The following is a 14,295-nucleotide window of genomic DNA, read 5'->3' on the forward strand; positions in this document are numbered from 1 at the left end:
TAAAAATGTCGTGGTGCCAAACGTTCAACAGGCATTCACCTTACGTCCTAAGAGGACGTTCGCCGGATGTTCAGCGACGATACATGAACCTTCATCGAACGTCCATAAGACATACGTCTGGTAGACCTACTTGACAGACTTTTGGGATATCCCTCGTAAGTCTATTTTAGTGCTGAGGATGTGCATTAGACGTCTTCTTCTTCTTCCTCTTTATAAGCAATTCTGTCTGTTTATTGGCGGATTAATACCTCTATGAAAGGTTGTCACTCCATCTTCTGTGGATTGGTGACTTATCTCTTGCTATTTTGATGATTTTTCGGAAATATAAAGACAGTTTTTGAAAACAATGGAATTGGACCAGAAACAATTTGGTACGTGAATGAAACTGGACTTTTAACTGTCTTTGACCCAAAAAGCATGCAAAGGTAAAAAAAAGGTTGGCAAAATTACATTAGCGAAACGTGAAGCAACAATAACTGTTTGTTGTGTAATCAACGCAATTGGAAAACCATGTACCGTCTTTTATGGTTTTCCCTAGAAAACTTTGGCAAGATAGCATGATTGATTACAGTCCATCGGGGACCACCAGCATACCACCAAAAAGATTTAATCGATTAGTTAAAGCTTTAAAAGAGTCAGAAGAATGTCCTCGTGAAAATCAAGGTGGAGCTAAGATAAAACCCAAAGATTAAAGTACAGCTCAATCAATGATTGATTTCATAAAATCATTAAAGTACTGTGAAAGTCATTATGGTCGGGGTAAAAGCGTCCGGGATTACCTTTGCCCTAAGTTATCTATTAAAAAATACCACAGAGAAAACCTTAAAAAAAGTACTGGCGAGGACTTCGGCATTCTCATAGTTACTTTGGGATATATCCCCATTATCATTTTCCAGTAAAGGTATAGAAACTTTAGTTGTCAACGAAGATCTAATATACTTGTACAATTTTTTACAGTTACTACTAATGGCAATACTTTCTTCGTAGGCAACACGAGCTTCATGTAGAGAGAATTAGTAAATCCTCTATGCAATTAGTTCGTCTATATTTGTTCCACATCTTTCTTTTATACTTGATCAGATATATTAATTCCATATTAATCCAAGGTTTTATGTTATTTTTGTATATGGTTTTTTTGAAGGTATTTTGGTTTTTGCAGAAATTAACAACGTGTAAGAACTTATCCCAGAATACAAGTGGATTCCTTATGTCGCCGAAAACATCATTCCAATCAATATCAGCCAGTTGGCGATTTGCATTTTCAAAATCAATTATTTCATATACCGTTTTATTAACATTAACATAACTAGGATTAGGAGTACAGTACTGTAAGTTAAACTGAATATGAAACGTTATGACTGCATGATCTGAGTTACCTACTGAAGAGCTTATTATGGGATGTGTTAATAAATGGGGATCATTAGAGAATACCAAGTCCAAAATAGATGGTAAATTATTGATTCTGAAACGAGTCGGCTCCGTTATGAATTGATGTAAATTAGAATTTATTAGCTAATTCGAGCTGTGGGTGTATAGAAGAATTCTGAAAATATCGTGGACAGAACACATCACAAACAAAGAGGTTCTGAGAAGGATGAATAAAGAAATAGAAGTTTTAAATATAATTAAAACAAGAGAAGAGAGAAATACACCTTGCTCCAACTGATTATGCAGGGAAAGATTCAAGGAAAGAGAAGCATAGGAAGACGTAGAATGTCATGGCTGCGCAACCTGAGAGAGTGGTACGGATGTACATCAAATGAACTTTTCAGAGCAGCCGTCTCAAAAGTCCGAATAGCTATAATGATTGCCGACCTCCGCCGCGGAGATGGCACTTGAAGAAGAAGAAGAATTTAATACAAAATCTGTAAATACATTTTTGGAAGTTGTTAAGCCACTAGGTGGATTAGTTATAGGCCACGAAATGTCTCTAAAATTAAAGTCTACAATAACAGTCAGATTCTCTAGCATAGACAGTTCATCAAGTAATGCGATAAGGGACTCATCATCTGCTCATCTAGAATCACCAGGCCGATAAACACATACTAGCTGAAAAACAAAAGAGTTTTTATGACATATTTTTAAGCTAAGAACTTCCATATTGGGGACAGTAATATCAAGAGCTGTAACAGAGAAATTATTAGTAATTTCTGAAGACAAGTAGATACAAGTTCCTCCTCCACGTCGATTACGACGATCACACCTATAAAGGAAATAATTATCAATGTTATAAAGAGAGTCAAGATCATTTAGTGTTAACCATGTTTCAGTGATAAGAATTATTTGTGGATTTAGGTTTTGAATGTTGCATAAAAATTCATTAAATTTGAAATTTAAAGTAGCTAGATTAATATAGAAACAGATAGTGACGAAAGTTTACAATTTTTGGGACACCTTGTATATATTTTATGGTTAAATTTTCCTCTCCATTCGATTTTTTCTATTCCAGTTCCACTCGAAGTTCTTTTAGACATTCTATTTGATTTGGAATCTTATCGTCGATAATGGAAACGTTTTTTAAAGAGACGTTTTCTAAAAGTTTCTTTTTGTTTTTCAAAATATGTTTGGCTTCATGTTCATTTTGCATAATGACCTTTATCATCCTAGGAAAGCGATTGTTTGGTTTTCCGATCCTGAAAAATGTGACAGGAGTGGAGTTACCACTCCTGCTTAAGTGGTTTAAGTAAATATTTTTTAATATTCCACCATCGTGACTCTTCTTTGTTTCAATGTCTCCTGTATTTTCTGATACACCCCTAACAAAAATATTCTTAGCCCGGTTAATGCGATCAACTGCTTCATTTGTTATGGTATCTGTAAATTTTGGAGATGAAGAATGATCCTCGATAGATAACGTGTTTTCGATCTGCAAAAGTCTTTCACTGATATCATTTCATCATTCACATGACATTGTAAAATAAATTTGCTAATTTAATTTTAAAATTAATTTATTTTATTTAATTTACGGTAATTTAAAATGAATATAAGAAAAATATCAATACGAAAATTTAAATAGTAAAAAACAAGTACCCATTAATAACACTTTAATACCTATTTTATCAGTGTATTGGGAATGTATTTTACCTATTCAATTTGATAAGATAAGATGAATACTTAAAATATACTTTCATCAATCTTCAGATTACATTTTTAAAATTATTTCTACCTATTGTATCTAAAGATAAAACATTTAATAAAGAACCATGTTTTACTGCATTTTTATTACACAATTGACTACTTGTACATTTGAACTAAAGATTCGTCATTAATTTGCACTTTTATCACACAATTGACTAATTTGACTAATTGAACTAAAGATTCGTCATTGTTTGCACAATTTCGTATATTTGTTACATAACCTTTAATCGTGATGCATTCCACTCAACACGGGACTTAAATATTAGTGTTTGAATAACATAAGTACCTACTCATTCAATCAACAATTTATTGTTCAAATAAAACGATAATTACTAAGTATCAGTTGCGAATTAAGAACATTCTAGTAAATTTTCAGTAAATATATATTGTTAGTCAATCGTTTGGTCGATGCATAGAAATCGTGTAAGTATTTTTTATTTTAAAACACTATGTTATATTATTTTATTTAAAACATGTGAACTATGTAATCATTTTGTTTTTTTTTTCTGTCTGATGACAAAGTCTACCACGTTTAAATTATATTGTTTAGTACTTCTTCTTGTAGTGCCTATACACTACTGGCCAAACATCTGGAAACTTTACAAAAATTATCGTTTTTCCAGCAACACTCGACCCATGATCGTGATTTATATAGTTTATCAGTACAATTATACTTTTAATTTATTGATTTATATTTCTGCTTAATATATTATGTATTTCTCACTTTATATAAATTAATATAATTATTTAATAAAATATGGAAACAGATTCAAGCAAAACGCCGAAAATTCGAGATTTTTGAATGGCAACATTGGCAATACTGTATTACGTCAGGGTTTTGCTAGTCAGTCAACGATCCAATTGGAATCATTTAGTACAGTTTCGTGCGACTTCCAGTGTTTATTATTGACTTCAAGTAGTTGTTACTAAGGTGTTAATATTTAATTGTCGGAGAGGAATACATCAGTGTCGATTCAACGAAAATGGCACCAAGAAACCCAAAACGTGTTGACTGGTCGCCAGGAATGAGAGCCAAAGCAATTATCCTTTAATAAAAAGGTGATACATATCAAGAAATAGCAAACAAAATGGGCGGTGGCGTCACAAAATCAGGTGTAATGAAAGTTTGTAAACTTTATCATAACTCTTGAACGAGAAAATCAGCAAAAAGAACAGGCAGAAAACCGAAAGTTAGTCAATAGATGAGCGTGAAATATGTCGACTTTCTCTAGAAGATCGTCGCAGATCCGCAATAGAAATTAATGCTATTATCAAATTAACTGGCTTACAAATATCGGACCGCATTTTCAGAAGAAAGTTGTTTGAAAATGGATTGCGAGCACGAATTTTTAGAAAGAAGCCGTCCCTGAACAAAAAACAAAGAAAAAAACGCAAGAGACGTTTGAGATGTGGTTGTATCGAAGGATACTAAAAATTCCATGGACTAGCAGAACCAGAAACGAAGAATTTCTTGGAAGAATGGGACATCAACGAACTCTATTAAATATTATTAAGAGGCGTAAACTAGAATATCTTGGACATATAATCAGAGGACCAAGATATGAGTTTCTCGGTTAATTCTCAACGGTAAAATCGAAGGAAAGAAATGGATAGGACGGAAGAAACTCTCTTGGTTGAGGAATTTGCGGCAGTGGACAGGTTTGACAGCGGACCAATTGCTACACGTAGCGCAAGACCGAGATTAGTATAACAATATTATAAGCATGGTAGTCGCCGACGTTCCGTAGGGATATGGCACTCTAAGAAGAAGATCTACTAATAGCTAACAGCTGTTATTTTATTTATTTTTAAATTTTTAGACGGTTTTTTCCTCTTAAAATATATGTTTAATATTAAGTAGAAGCATAAAACGATGCAATAAAATTATAGATCACCTTATAAATAACATAAGTCTTGAGAAAAAAAAGAATGCTGATAACAAAGCTAAAATTTTTGTAAAGTTTCCAGAATTTTGGCCACTAGTGTACGTTTCGGATGTTGGCGGCCATCATGGCAATCTGTACTTTGCATACTACTGATTTGAAAAGGTAATGGTTGTTGTGTTGAACCACTTATGCAGACAGGAACCCCTTCGCCACATTAGTCCGTTTTCCTTCTTCTTTTCTCTCTAAAATTAGTTGCATATCCGTATCATTCGTGATTTCGAGATTCGTGGATAACCCTGTATATTGTTGACTTGTGGTTGACCATTCTGTGTATTGTAGGAATCTGCATTAGTGGGTAAGAAATTATTTGGTTTGATGGATACTGGATTGGCATTGGCTGACTATTTACATTTTGCTTTGCTTTGCTAACTACATAGTTATCAAATCCTGGTGCGTTCCCCGTTGGGAACAATATAAATAATTTAGTGAATTGTGTTTAAATTTACAGAAAATTGTTTTTAAGTATATTATTAATATATAGCTTTTTTATCACTTCACATTAAAATTTAAATGTTCAATTCGAAAACCGGTCGCACGCTGACAAAGGAAAACCATTGAATCGTCCGTTCTCTTTGGAGTCTCGATATGAACTAGTGTAAGAAATGGGATAACACATTGGTAAACTTAGTATGTTAATGCCATAAAACGGTTACTTAATACGTTAGGATTTCTAATGATATTTTCTGTAAATATAGTTTATGTCTAAAGCAAATTTTACAATTTTTTGAAAGCTTTTTATTTATTGTTAATAATAAAAAAGTTTTTTGCAGATATTCAGTCAAACATGGGTTCAGTATTAAGCTACTTCTTGGGATTCTTTGTTAACCAAGGTAGAATTGACGATGCCAATCCTGTAACAGGACTCACATCGCGAGATGTATATTTAATTACAAATACTTGGAACAAGGTTATTTCCAAGCCTACTGAAAATGGTATCAACTTTTTTATGAGGTACTGTACTTTTTCTTATGAGTATGCTTAATTTCTTTTTCTAATATTAATGTCGAATATAACTAACCAATACAATAAAATTATGCTACAACTTAACGAATAAGAAAGAGACACTGAGCTCCTACATATAATAGACGAAGTTATCTGAAAGACACACCATCGTGAATTATGATCAGAACAAAAAGCAAGCTAAAAATACGAAGATTAACAAAATATAAATGATATTCTATATACAGGTGATCTGATAACATTAAAGGCCGCAAAACCAATGAAAAACCAGAAAACAAAGAGTCCATACTCAAAAAACGTAGAATATGGGGGTATACTAGAAAAATAATACTAGATTTTAGAATCTTACACTTATTGAACGAATGCTGGAAACAGACAAATGTACCAGGTGAAGATGTATACAAACTTAGATGTGATGACTTCCCAAAAACTTACATCGGTCAAACTAGTAGAATCTTTAATAAACATATAGCAGAACACAAAAGGACTTTCAGTAATAGAAAAACAGATCTACGTACGCACTTCATCTTCTAAATCATAGTCAGTCTTTTATTGACTAATGTCAAATTTTCTATATTAAAAATAAAGGCCTTAAGTTATTTTTATTGGCATATACGTAAGTGAATAAATTAAAAAATATAGATATAATTCTGAATGGGCAACTTAAGACAAACGTCACTTGAGAAAGGCACTTTGCTGAAAGAGGTGTAATTATAATTAACTATAATAAATATTGCGTAACGTACGAGCACGTCAAACACAGCATAAAAAAGGCGACATAGAAGCTTTGGGGAAACTTGAGAAAAGAAATACCTTTTGGATGGGAATACCTTTGCAGATGACCAAGTGGTAACGGCTCAAGATGAAGAAGATCTGTGCTATATGCTCCGAAAATTAGAAAAGGAATACACAAAAAATGGACTGGAAATAAATCTAGAAAAGACCAAATATTTAACAACAGAGCAAGAACCAGTGAGAAACTTGGAAAATATTTAGGATTCATACTCTAAAAAATGGAACCACCGAGCAAGAGATAACCAGCAGATTAGCACAGACAAGAACATGTATTAAACAAATAAACGGGGTACTGTGTGATAGATAGATTACCACAAATACAAAGAAGAGAATTTATAACAGCTTGGTACGCAGTATAATGACCTATGGAGCAGAGAATTGGGTAATAAATAAACGAAACAGGTCCAAAATCACAGCAACTGAAATGGAGTTCATGAGAAGAAGCTGCAGAGTGACAAAAATGGATCGCATCAGAAATGAGGAGATAAAACGAAGAATGGCAGTAGAACAAGACATACTCAGCTACATCGAAGAAAAACGTTTAATTTGGTATGGACATGTGAGAAGAACAGATCATACAAGGTGGATAGCAAAGATTTCGGATTGGAGCCCAATCGGAAGGAGGAAAAGAGGTAGACCCCGAAGATTATGGAGGCATGAAGTGGACGAGGCCATGGAAAGACGAGACCTTAGAGATGGAGAATGGCAGAACAGAAAGGACTGGAGACGTTGGCTGAAAGAAGGAAGGCGGCGACAGCTGTAACAATCCTTGTATAGATAGATAGATATATATAATAAATATTGTCAAAATGTTAAAAAAAGTATTGAGTGTTCTATTTTTAGATAAAATGAACTTCCTTCAAGTAACGGTCGAATCCATCTCTTAACAACAGAATACAACAAAACACATTAAAAAATAGAGACCACATTAAAAGATTAAACAAAGAGAGATTGCTAAGATAGATTGTATGGTAAACCAAGATGGATTGCTAAGTTAGATTGTAAAATATTACCTAAGCTGAAGAAAAGACGACGACCAAGACTAAAGATGGAACAGGCTTGGAGCCCAATCTTTAAAGTGAAAAAGAAAAAGAAAAAGAAAAAGATAAATGCCACCATTTATGGATCTATAGCCATAAAATAAGTTACTAATTTTCATTTAAGATAGTAGATAAAAGGTTAATAACCATTTAAATAGTTAATGACATCACTTATGTCTAATATTACCAGTTTTTAAAATAATAAAAAAACAAAACTGTATTATTTTTAGACTGTTCGAAATTGAACCTAAGCATAAACTAGCTTTTCCGTTTAAAGACTTACCTACCGAGAGCCTTCCTAGTAACAAGAGATTTCACGCCCATGTAAACGGCGTCATGTACTCAATAAGTTCTATTGTAAGCAGCCTTAATGATGCAGATACTCTAGTGGCTATTATTGATAAAATAGGACGAAACCATGTAAGAAGATCAGTGGATCTACAGGCTTTAAAGGTAAGTATAAAGGTTAATTAAACTTTGTTTCAAGCTGTTGTTAACATAACTGTTGAAGTCCTAACATATCACCAAAAATCCCTCATTATTTTGTTCCAATTATTAATAACACATAAAAATATATTCTATTTATAGACGAGTTTTTGTCTCTTTCGTTTTTCTTTAACGCGCCTGCTAAAACATGTTGTTTCTTTTGAAATATAATTAAGCTTCAATATTATGTTACCGCCAATTCTCCTTTTCTCTATATAAAAAGTTATCATTTTTACGACCACACTGGTTATAAATGTTTTTTTCTAGTACCAACCACTTCTCTAATTCGTTTTTCGAAGACGAAAAAACAAGTTTTTCGTCTACCTAGAACTGGGTCAATATTGTTAATTTTTTGTTCCCGGAACTCGTAAAAAGGCAATAAATCTTTTAGTTTTATTGTTTTATTATTATGCATTTTCTTCGTAAATATATAGAAAACGTGGCTTATTATAACCCACCGTTTGAAACGTTTAAAGTTCGTTAAAAACCGTCCCTATTCCCTATAAAATGTTGTACCAAAGCGACCTGAGAGATTGGTTTAACAGATCTTCTGCATCTCTTTTCCGAGCTGCCGTCAACAAAATTACTATAGCCAATTTGATAGCCAACGCTCGATAATCGAGCTCGGCACATGAAGAAGAAGAAAAAAAAGCGACATTCAGACATTCAGAGACTTCTCTCTTGGTTCTCAGGGGATGGTCATCTCAGCGGCAACAGACTTCGTTCTCGGTTCCCATACCTGACAGTAGGTACATCTCGACCTCTCACCTGTAAAAATACACGCGCTCTATGTAAATTTTCGTTTGCACATAGCAGAAAAATTTGTTTGGTAACAGTGCAACATAAAATAAAGTTGTTTTAAATTCATCACGCATTATTATTATGATTTAGACTTTAAAAATTATTTCGAAGAATGATTATTTGATCCAAGTTTACTTACTTTGTAACCAGTTCCAGCGTCTGGCAAGCTACTTGTGTTGTAGAAAGGAGACAAATCACAACAATAACGTTTTGAATAATTCTTATTATACCTTAGTAAGAAATGGAACATAATATGTATGTAATTAGTTAACTGCTATTTACTTACCATTTTGTAGGTACTATATATAGATATTATACTAAAAAGAAGAAGAAAGAAGAGCATACTGAGAGCCAACTAAAAGAGCTAGAGAACTATAAGGCACAACCAGAAACGCGAAAGTTCTACAAGAGGATTAACCAGAACAGGAAAGAATTCAAATCGTTAGAAATAGAACAGGGAAGATCATTGGTGATCAGGTCCAGGTACTAGAAAGCTGGACAGAAAATTTCGAGGGAAGGCTAAATATAAGAGGTGAGATAGGGCTCCACGAATCAGAAATTTAACTCGAGGACATTGACGACGAAAGAGAGAAAGATAACATCCCAACAGAGATAGAAATCATCCATGTTATACAAAAATTGAAAGAAAACAAAGCTCCTGGGGCAGATTGCAAAAAAACCTGACATACTGCATATGTAGACTGGTAGAACTGATCTGGAAGCAAATAAAGTTGCCAGAAGACTAGAATGTAGGTATAATTGTACCTATCCACAAGAAAGGAGATCAAACAATATGTGACAACTACAGAGGAATAACCCCCTAACCGTAACATACAAAAAATCGGCATATTATATTCTTTACGACCGACTATCGGGATATTGTGAAGACATAATAGGTAAATATCAGTGTGGACATGAAGCCGCCAAAACAAAGAATAGATGGAGTGAGAAGGAGAGGCGGACCCAGAGCACGATTTAAGGATCAGGTGGAGGAAAACTTGAGAATGTTGGTAGTACGAAACTGAAAAACCAAGGCGAAGAATAGGAGAGAATGGATACTTATCCTTGAGCAGGACAAGACCCACCATGGATTGTGAAGCCAATGATGATGATGATATATAGAGATTGAGTTTAGTGCTTTTATGCCATAGATTCAGTTCTTCCTGTTTGTCAGTATGCTGTTAATTTCACATATATGCTGGTTGTCACGTATATGCTGGTCATCATCTGATAATCGCATTAGCTTCAAGTGCTTATTCAGCTTACAGTGCCCTGTTAGAAGACCGACTATGGCTTTGACTGTTTTCCTGTCTTTGCTTGTTAGGTCTACCTTAAATTTTTTTTTCGTCAAACTGATATTTTTTTATTTTTTATAATATACATACCCACTCCCGACGACGCTTCCGTTAACGAGCAACGAATCCTTTGTATTGTTCTTGTATTCCTACCGGCTAATTATATCCTAAAATCATTTTTTGGCCCTTTTAGTACTTTCAGCCGTTTCGAGAGTCATTCTCTCAAGGCTAACTTCTCATGTAGTCGCTTTTGATATAACTGTTTTACAATTTTATGGGTTCGTGATCACTCTTAATAATACCGTCCATCTTTAGCATGGTCTTGTTTGTCTTCTGTCACATCCTTATTGTAATAATTATGTAGGGTAGGATTTGGTATTTAAAAAAGTAATGGTCTCTATAAACTCAAACATAACGAACAAACATTTTTAATTTCTGTCCCACTATTAAATTACCTTTAACAGACCTTAGGCTTCTTTAGTGCTGCACAAAATATACTTATGAATTGTTCGGTGGTTAAAAACGCCATTTAATATTTTTAATTGCTACTATATAGGTTATATAAATTTGGGGATAATGTGTTGTGCCTGTTCTAATTTTCCACCGCAAGGAATATATGTTTTCCAGTTTTATAATTGCTTCATTATTTTTAACATATATTCATATTTAATTAAATCATCTAATATATTTAATTTAAAATTATTTTTCAGGACGTGAAAAGGGCTTTATTGGATATTTTTGCGTTTATGACAACCGAAGAATTAGCAGCTTGGAGTAAAATGCTTGATTACTTCGCAAAAACCGCAATTAAAGCCATGGATGATGAAAATTAGTTATTCCCATTTAAGTTCGAGATTTGGTGAGAGTGTGAGATAAGTTAAAATTAAACAATTTCTATGATTTATAGACATTAAACTTTATAGTTTCTTTATAAAATATACGTAACTTTATAATCGTGCGTATTATTTCAATCTAGTAATTTACCTTGCTTCCTACTTGAACTTTGTCGTTTATCTGCTGTATGTAATAATCATGCAATTTGCAATATTTTTGTAATGCTTGCACCAGGAAATAAAAATACAATGCTATTTAAATATCAAGTTTATAGGTAAAGTGTATTTGCCCTAAAAAAAATTTACATACAACACAAAAAAGGCTTCGTTACCAAAAAAATTAATAAAACACTAACAAAAAGCGAAATCTACTAAAAATACGCAAAAAACGGTAAAGATAGGCCCACATCCTCGAGCTCCGGGTCAACGAACTGGACGTAGCCCAGAGTGGGGACTCGCGGCCGTAGCAAGCAATACAGGTCGATAATAAGTCACTAGGCATAGCTGGCCTGTATTGTTCGGGATAGGATTTCCTGTGGGAGACCGTGTATGTAGAAAATGGTCCAAGGGGAGATCCTTGTTGTACGAAAAGTTGTTGCAGTCTCGGTACACGTTATAATCAGACAACAACTAAATGGTTGGATGGAGAAACCTTTAGAGATTGGTTTAAGACAGTATTTCTTCCACATTCTAAACGTTTAAAAGGAAGAAAAGTCTTGATAGATGACAATTTATCATCTCATATGGATCCGGAAGTACCAAAAGTATGCAAGGAAAATGACATTGATTTCGTATGCTTAGTTGCCAACTCGACACATTTGTGTCAATCACTTGATGTGGCATTTTTTCGCCCCATGAAAACAGCTTGGCGTGCTATTTTATCAGAATGGAAGCTTCAGAACTTAGGAATAAATACTGTACCAAAAGACATGTTTCCAGTGTTGCTCAAAAAATGTTTAAATAGATTGAATAGCGTAGCATCACGAAACAAAAATTATGAAGAAGGGGCTATAAAAAGGAATTTGAAAAGTGGCTTTCGGGCGTGTGGTCTGTTTTTACCTATAGTCCATTTCCATCATATTGATAGCACATTATGTATGCAAATCCCTAAAGTGTTGATACGGGGGACTCAATGAAAAATAGATGTTTGTCAACAAGTTTACAGAAGTATATAGGAAAACAATTTTAAATTGAGTATGACCACCAGGTATAAAGGTTGAAGCAGAATAGAATACAATAGTTTTGAGGGTTACTAATCCCTAAATAAAGTTGCCAGTGTCGGAGTGATGGAGATTAACAGGTACTAATGAATTTGCAAGAAATGTAAGATGTTTATTTTATTGGTTATATATAAAATTATTTGTGGCCGTAACAGGGGCCGATTTGTAAAAAAATGAATATTATTTTAATCAAATTCTAACAGCATGACTAACAGCATTTTTCCAATTTTCTGGAGTTACTTTTGATAAGGAATGTTCTAATAATTGTTGTAAGTCTTCTAATTTAAAAGTTTTGTTGTTGCGTCCGACTTCACCCTTTACTTGAGACCATATATTTTCTATCGGATTCAGATCACAGTGGTATGGGGGTAAACGTAAAATAATTACATCACGGTTTAATGCCATTTCATGAATTATATATTTTTTATAAGCTGCTTTATGTTGCCTTACAATAGGTAATAATTCCTTTTTTGTCGAATTCTCCTTGTACTCAATTGCGTGTTTATCCAACCATTCGATTATCTCTCCTTTTTTCCATGCCGTTGTTGGCAATTTTTCTGCTAGTCTTGAATGGTAACTAGCATTATCCATGACTATGACAGAATTTTTTGGAATTAAATCCAACATTTGCTCAAAATATTCTTCAAAAACGTCAGCAGTCATTTCCTCGTGGTAATCTTTGGTTGATTTTGAGGCAAAACTTAATAATCCACCATTGACAAAACCGTATTCGTTTCCAATATGGGTTATTATGAGTCTGCGTCCTTTTCCAACGGGAATATTGTTTATTCCAGTAGATACACCTTCGATGAATGTCTGACGGGAACTTTTTACATTTGTATCAACCCATAGATATGGTACAGTATGACCTTCATTTAGCCAAGTCTCGTCCAAATAAAAAATTGTTTTCCCTTCTTCTCAGTACTTTTTAATAGTTCTTAGATAATCTCGTCTCCAACATACAATGTAATCTTTTTCAATTAAAACGGATTTTCTTCTATTCTTTGTTAAAAAACAATGAGTGGACGCTGCGTCTTATCATGTTTTTATGTATTTCTTCAATTTCCAAGGGTTTACTCTCTCCACTCTTCTTGGGAGATGAAACAGTTCCTCCTTTTCTTTCTTTTAGGAATCTATAAATTGTTGCTTCTCCAACCCCTGTCATATTTGAACACATGTTAACGATTTCACGAACATTATTTAAAGGGCGTTGATGTACAAGTGCATCGTGTACATTTAATATTATATTTTTCTCTCTTAGACTGAAGGCACCTTTAAAACTACACTTAACCGGGATAAAACCTGTTGTCGACGTCATTTTTAAATGCAAATAACAAAATATCGACACCAAAAACGTAGGTAGGTAAGACATGAACAATGTACATCTACAAACTAAATGGAAGATGCCAACAATTTCTAATTTATAGTATTGGCATAAGCTGTAATGTGGCATAAAAACTACTTAAACTATCATTAGTGAAGCCTTATCAGTAATTCCAGGTAATCGTTCAACGAAGGTATTCTTTTTGTGTCAGGCGATAACTTGTATAGAAAACAATAATCACCTTTAAATTACTGTTTACATTAATTTATTTCGTGAAACATTGAATTCTCTCGTTAATCACCCGTGTATAATTAACACTAATCGTGTGGCATACATACCGACGTTTTTTACGCACAAAAAAGGTATAGTGAGATTAGTGGATACTTAGTTTACAGAAGATTTTTTAAAAGATAATGAATTGTTGACGGCATCTTAAAATATTAATTTTTTTTTTATT

General features: G+C 33.5%; 1 protein-coding gene across 4 annotated transcripts in view; it reads left to right on the plus strand.

Annotated features, from left to right (window-relative positions):
* The window catches only part of LOC140449213 (cytoglobin-1-like), a 69,493-nt gene extending 58,079 nt beyond the window's left edge, over positions 1–11,414 (plus strand). For 2 of the 4 annotated variants that reach the window (XM_072542390.1, XM_072542391.1), the window contains exons 2-4: positions 5,855–6,035; positions 8,110–8,332; positions 11,172–11,414. In XM_072542390.1, coding sequence (XP_072398491.1) covers positions 5,869–6,035; positions 8,110–8,332; positions 11,172–11,294 — 513 coding nt within the window. In that variant the 5' untranslated portion in view covers positions 5,855–5,868 and the 3' untranslated portion in view covers positions 11,295–11,414. Of the gene's footprint in view, positions 1–3,276; positions 3,562–5,844; positions 6,036–8,109; positions 8,333–11,171 lie in introns of those variants that run through there. The other 2 variants (XM_072542388.1, XM_072542389.1) reach the window with 2 other exon arrangements.
* Positions 11,415–14,295: the final 2,881 nt, after the last annotated feature.

This window comes from Diabrotica undecimpunctata, chromosome 8, assembly GCF_040954645.1.
Source record: "Diabrotica undecimpunctata isolate CICGRU chromosome 8, icDiaUnde3, whole genome shotgun sequence".
NCBI classification, from domain to species: Eukaryota; Metazoa; Arthropoda; class Insecta; order Coleoptera; family Chrysomelidae; genus Diabrotica; species Diabrotica undecimpunctata.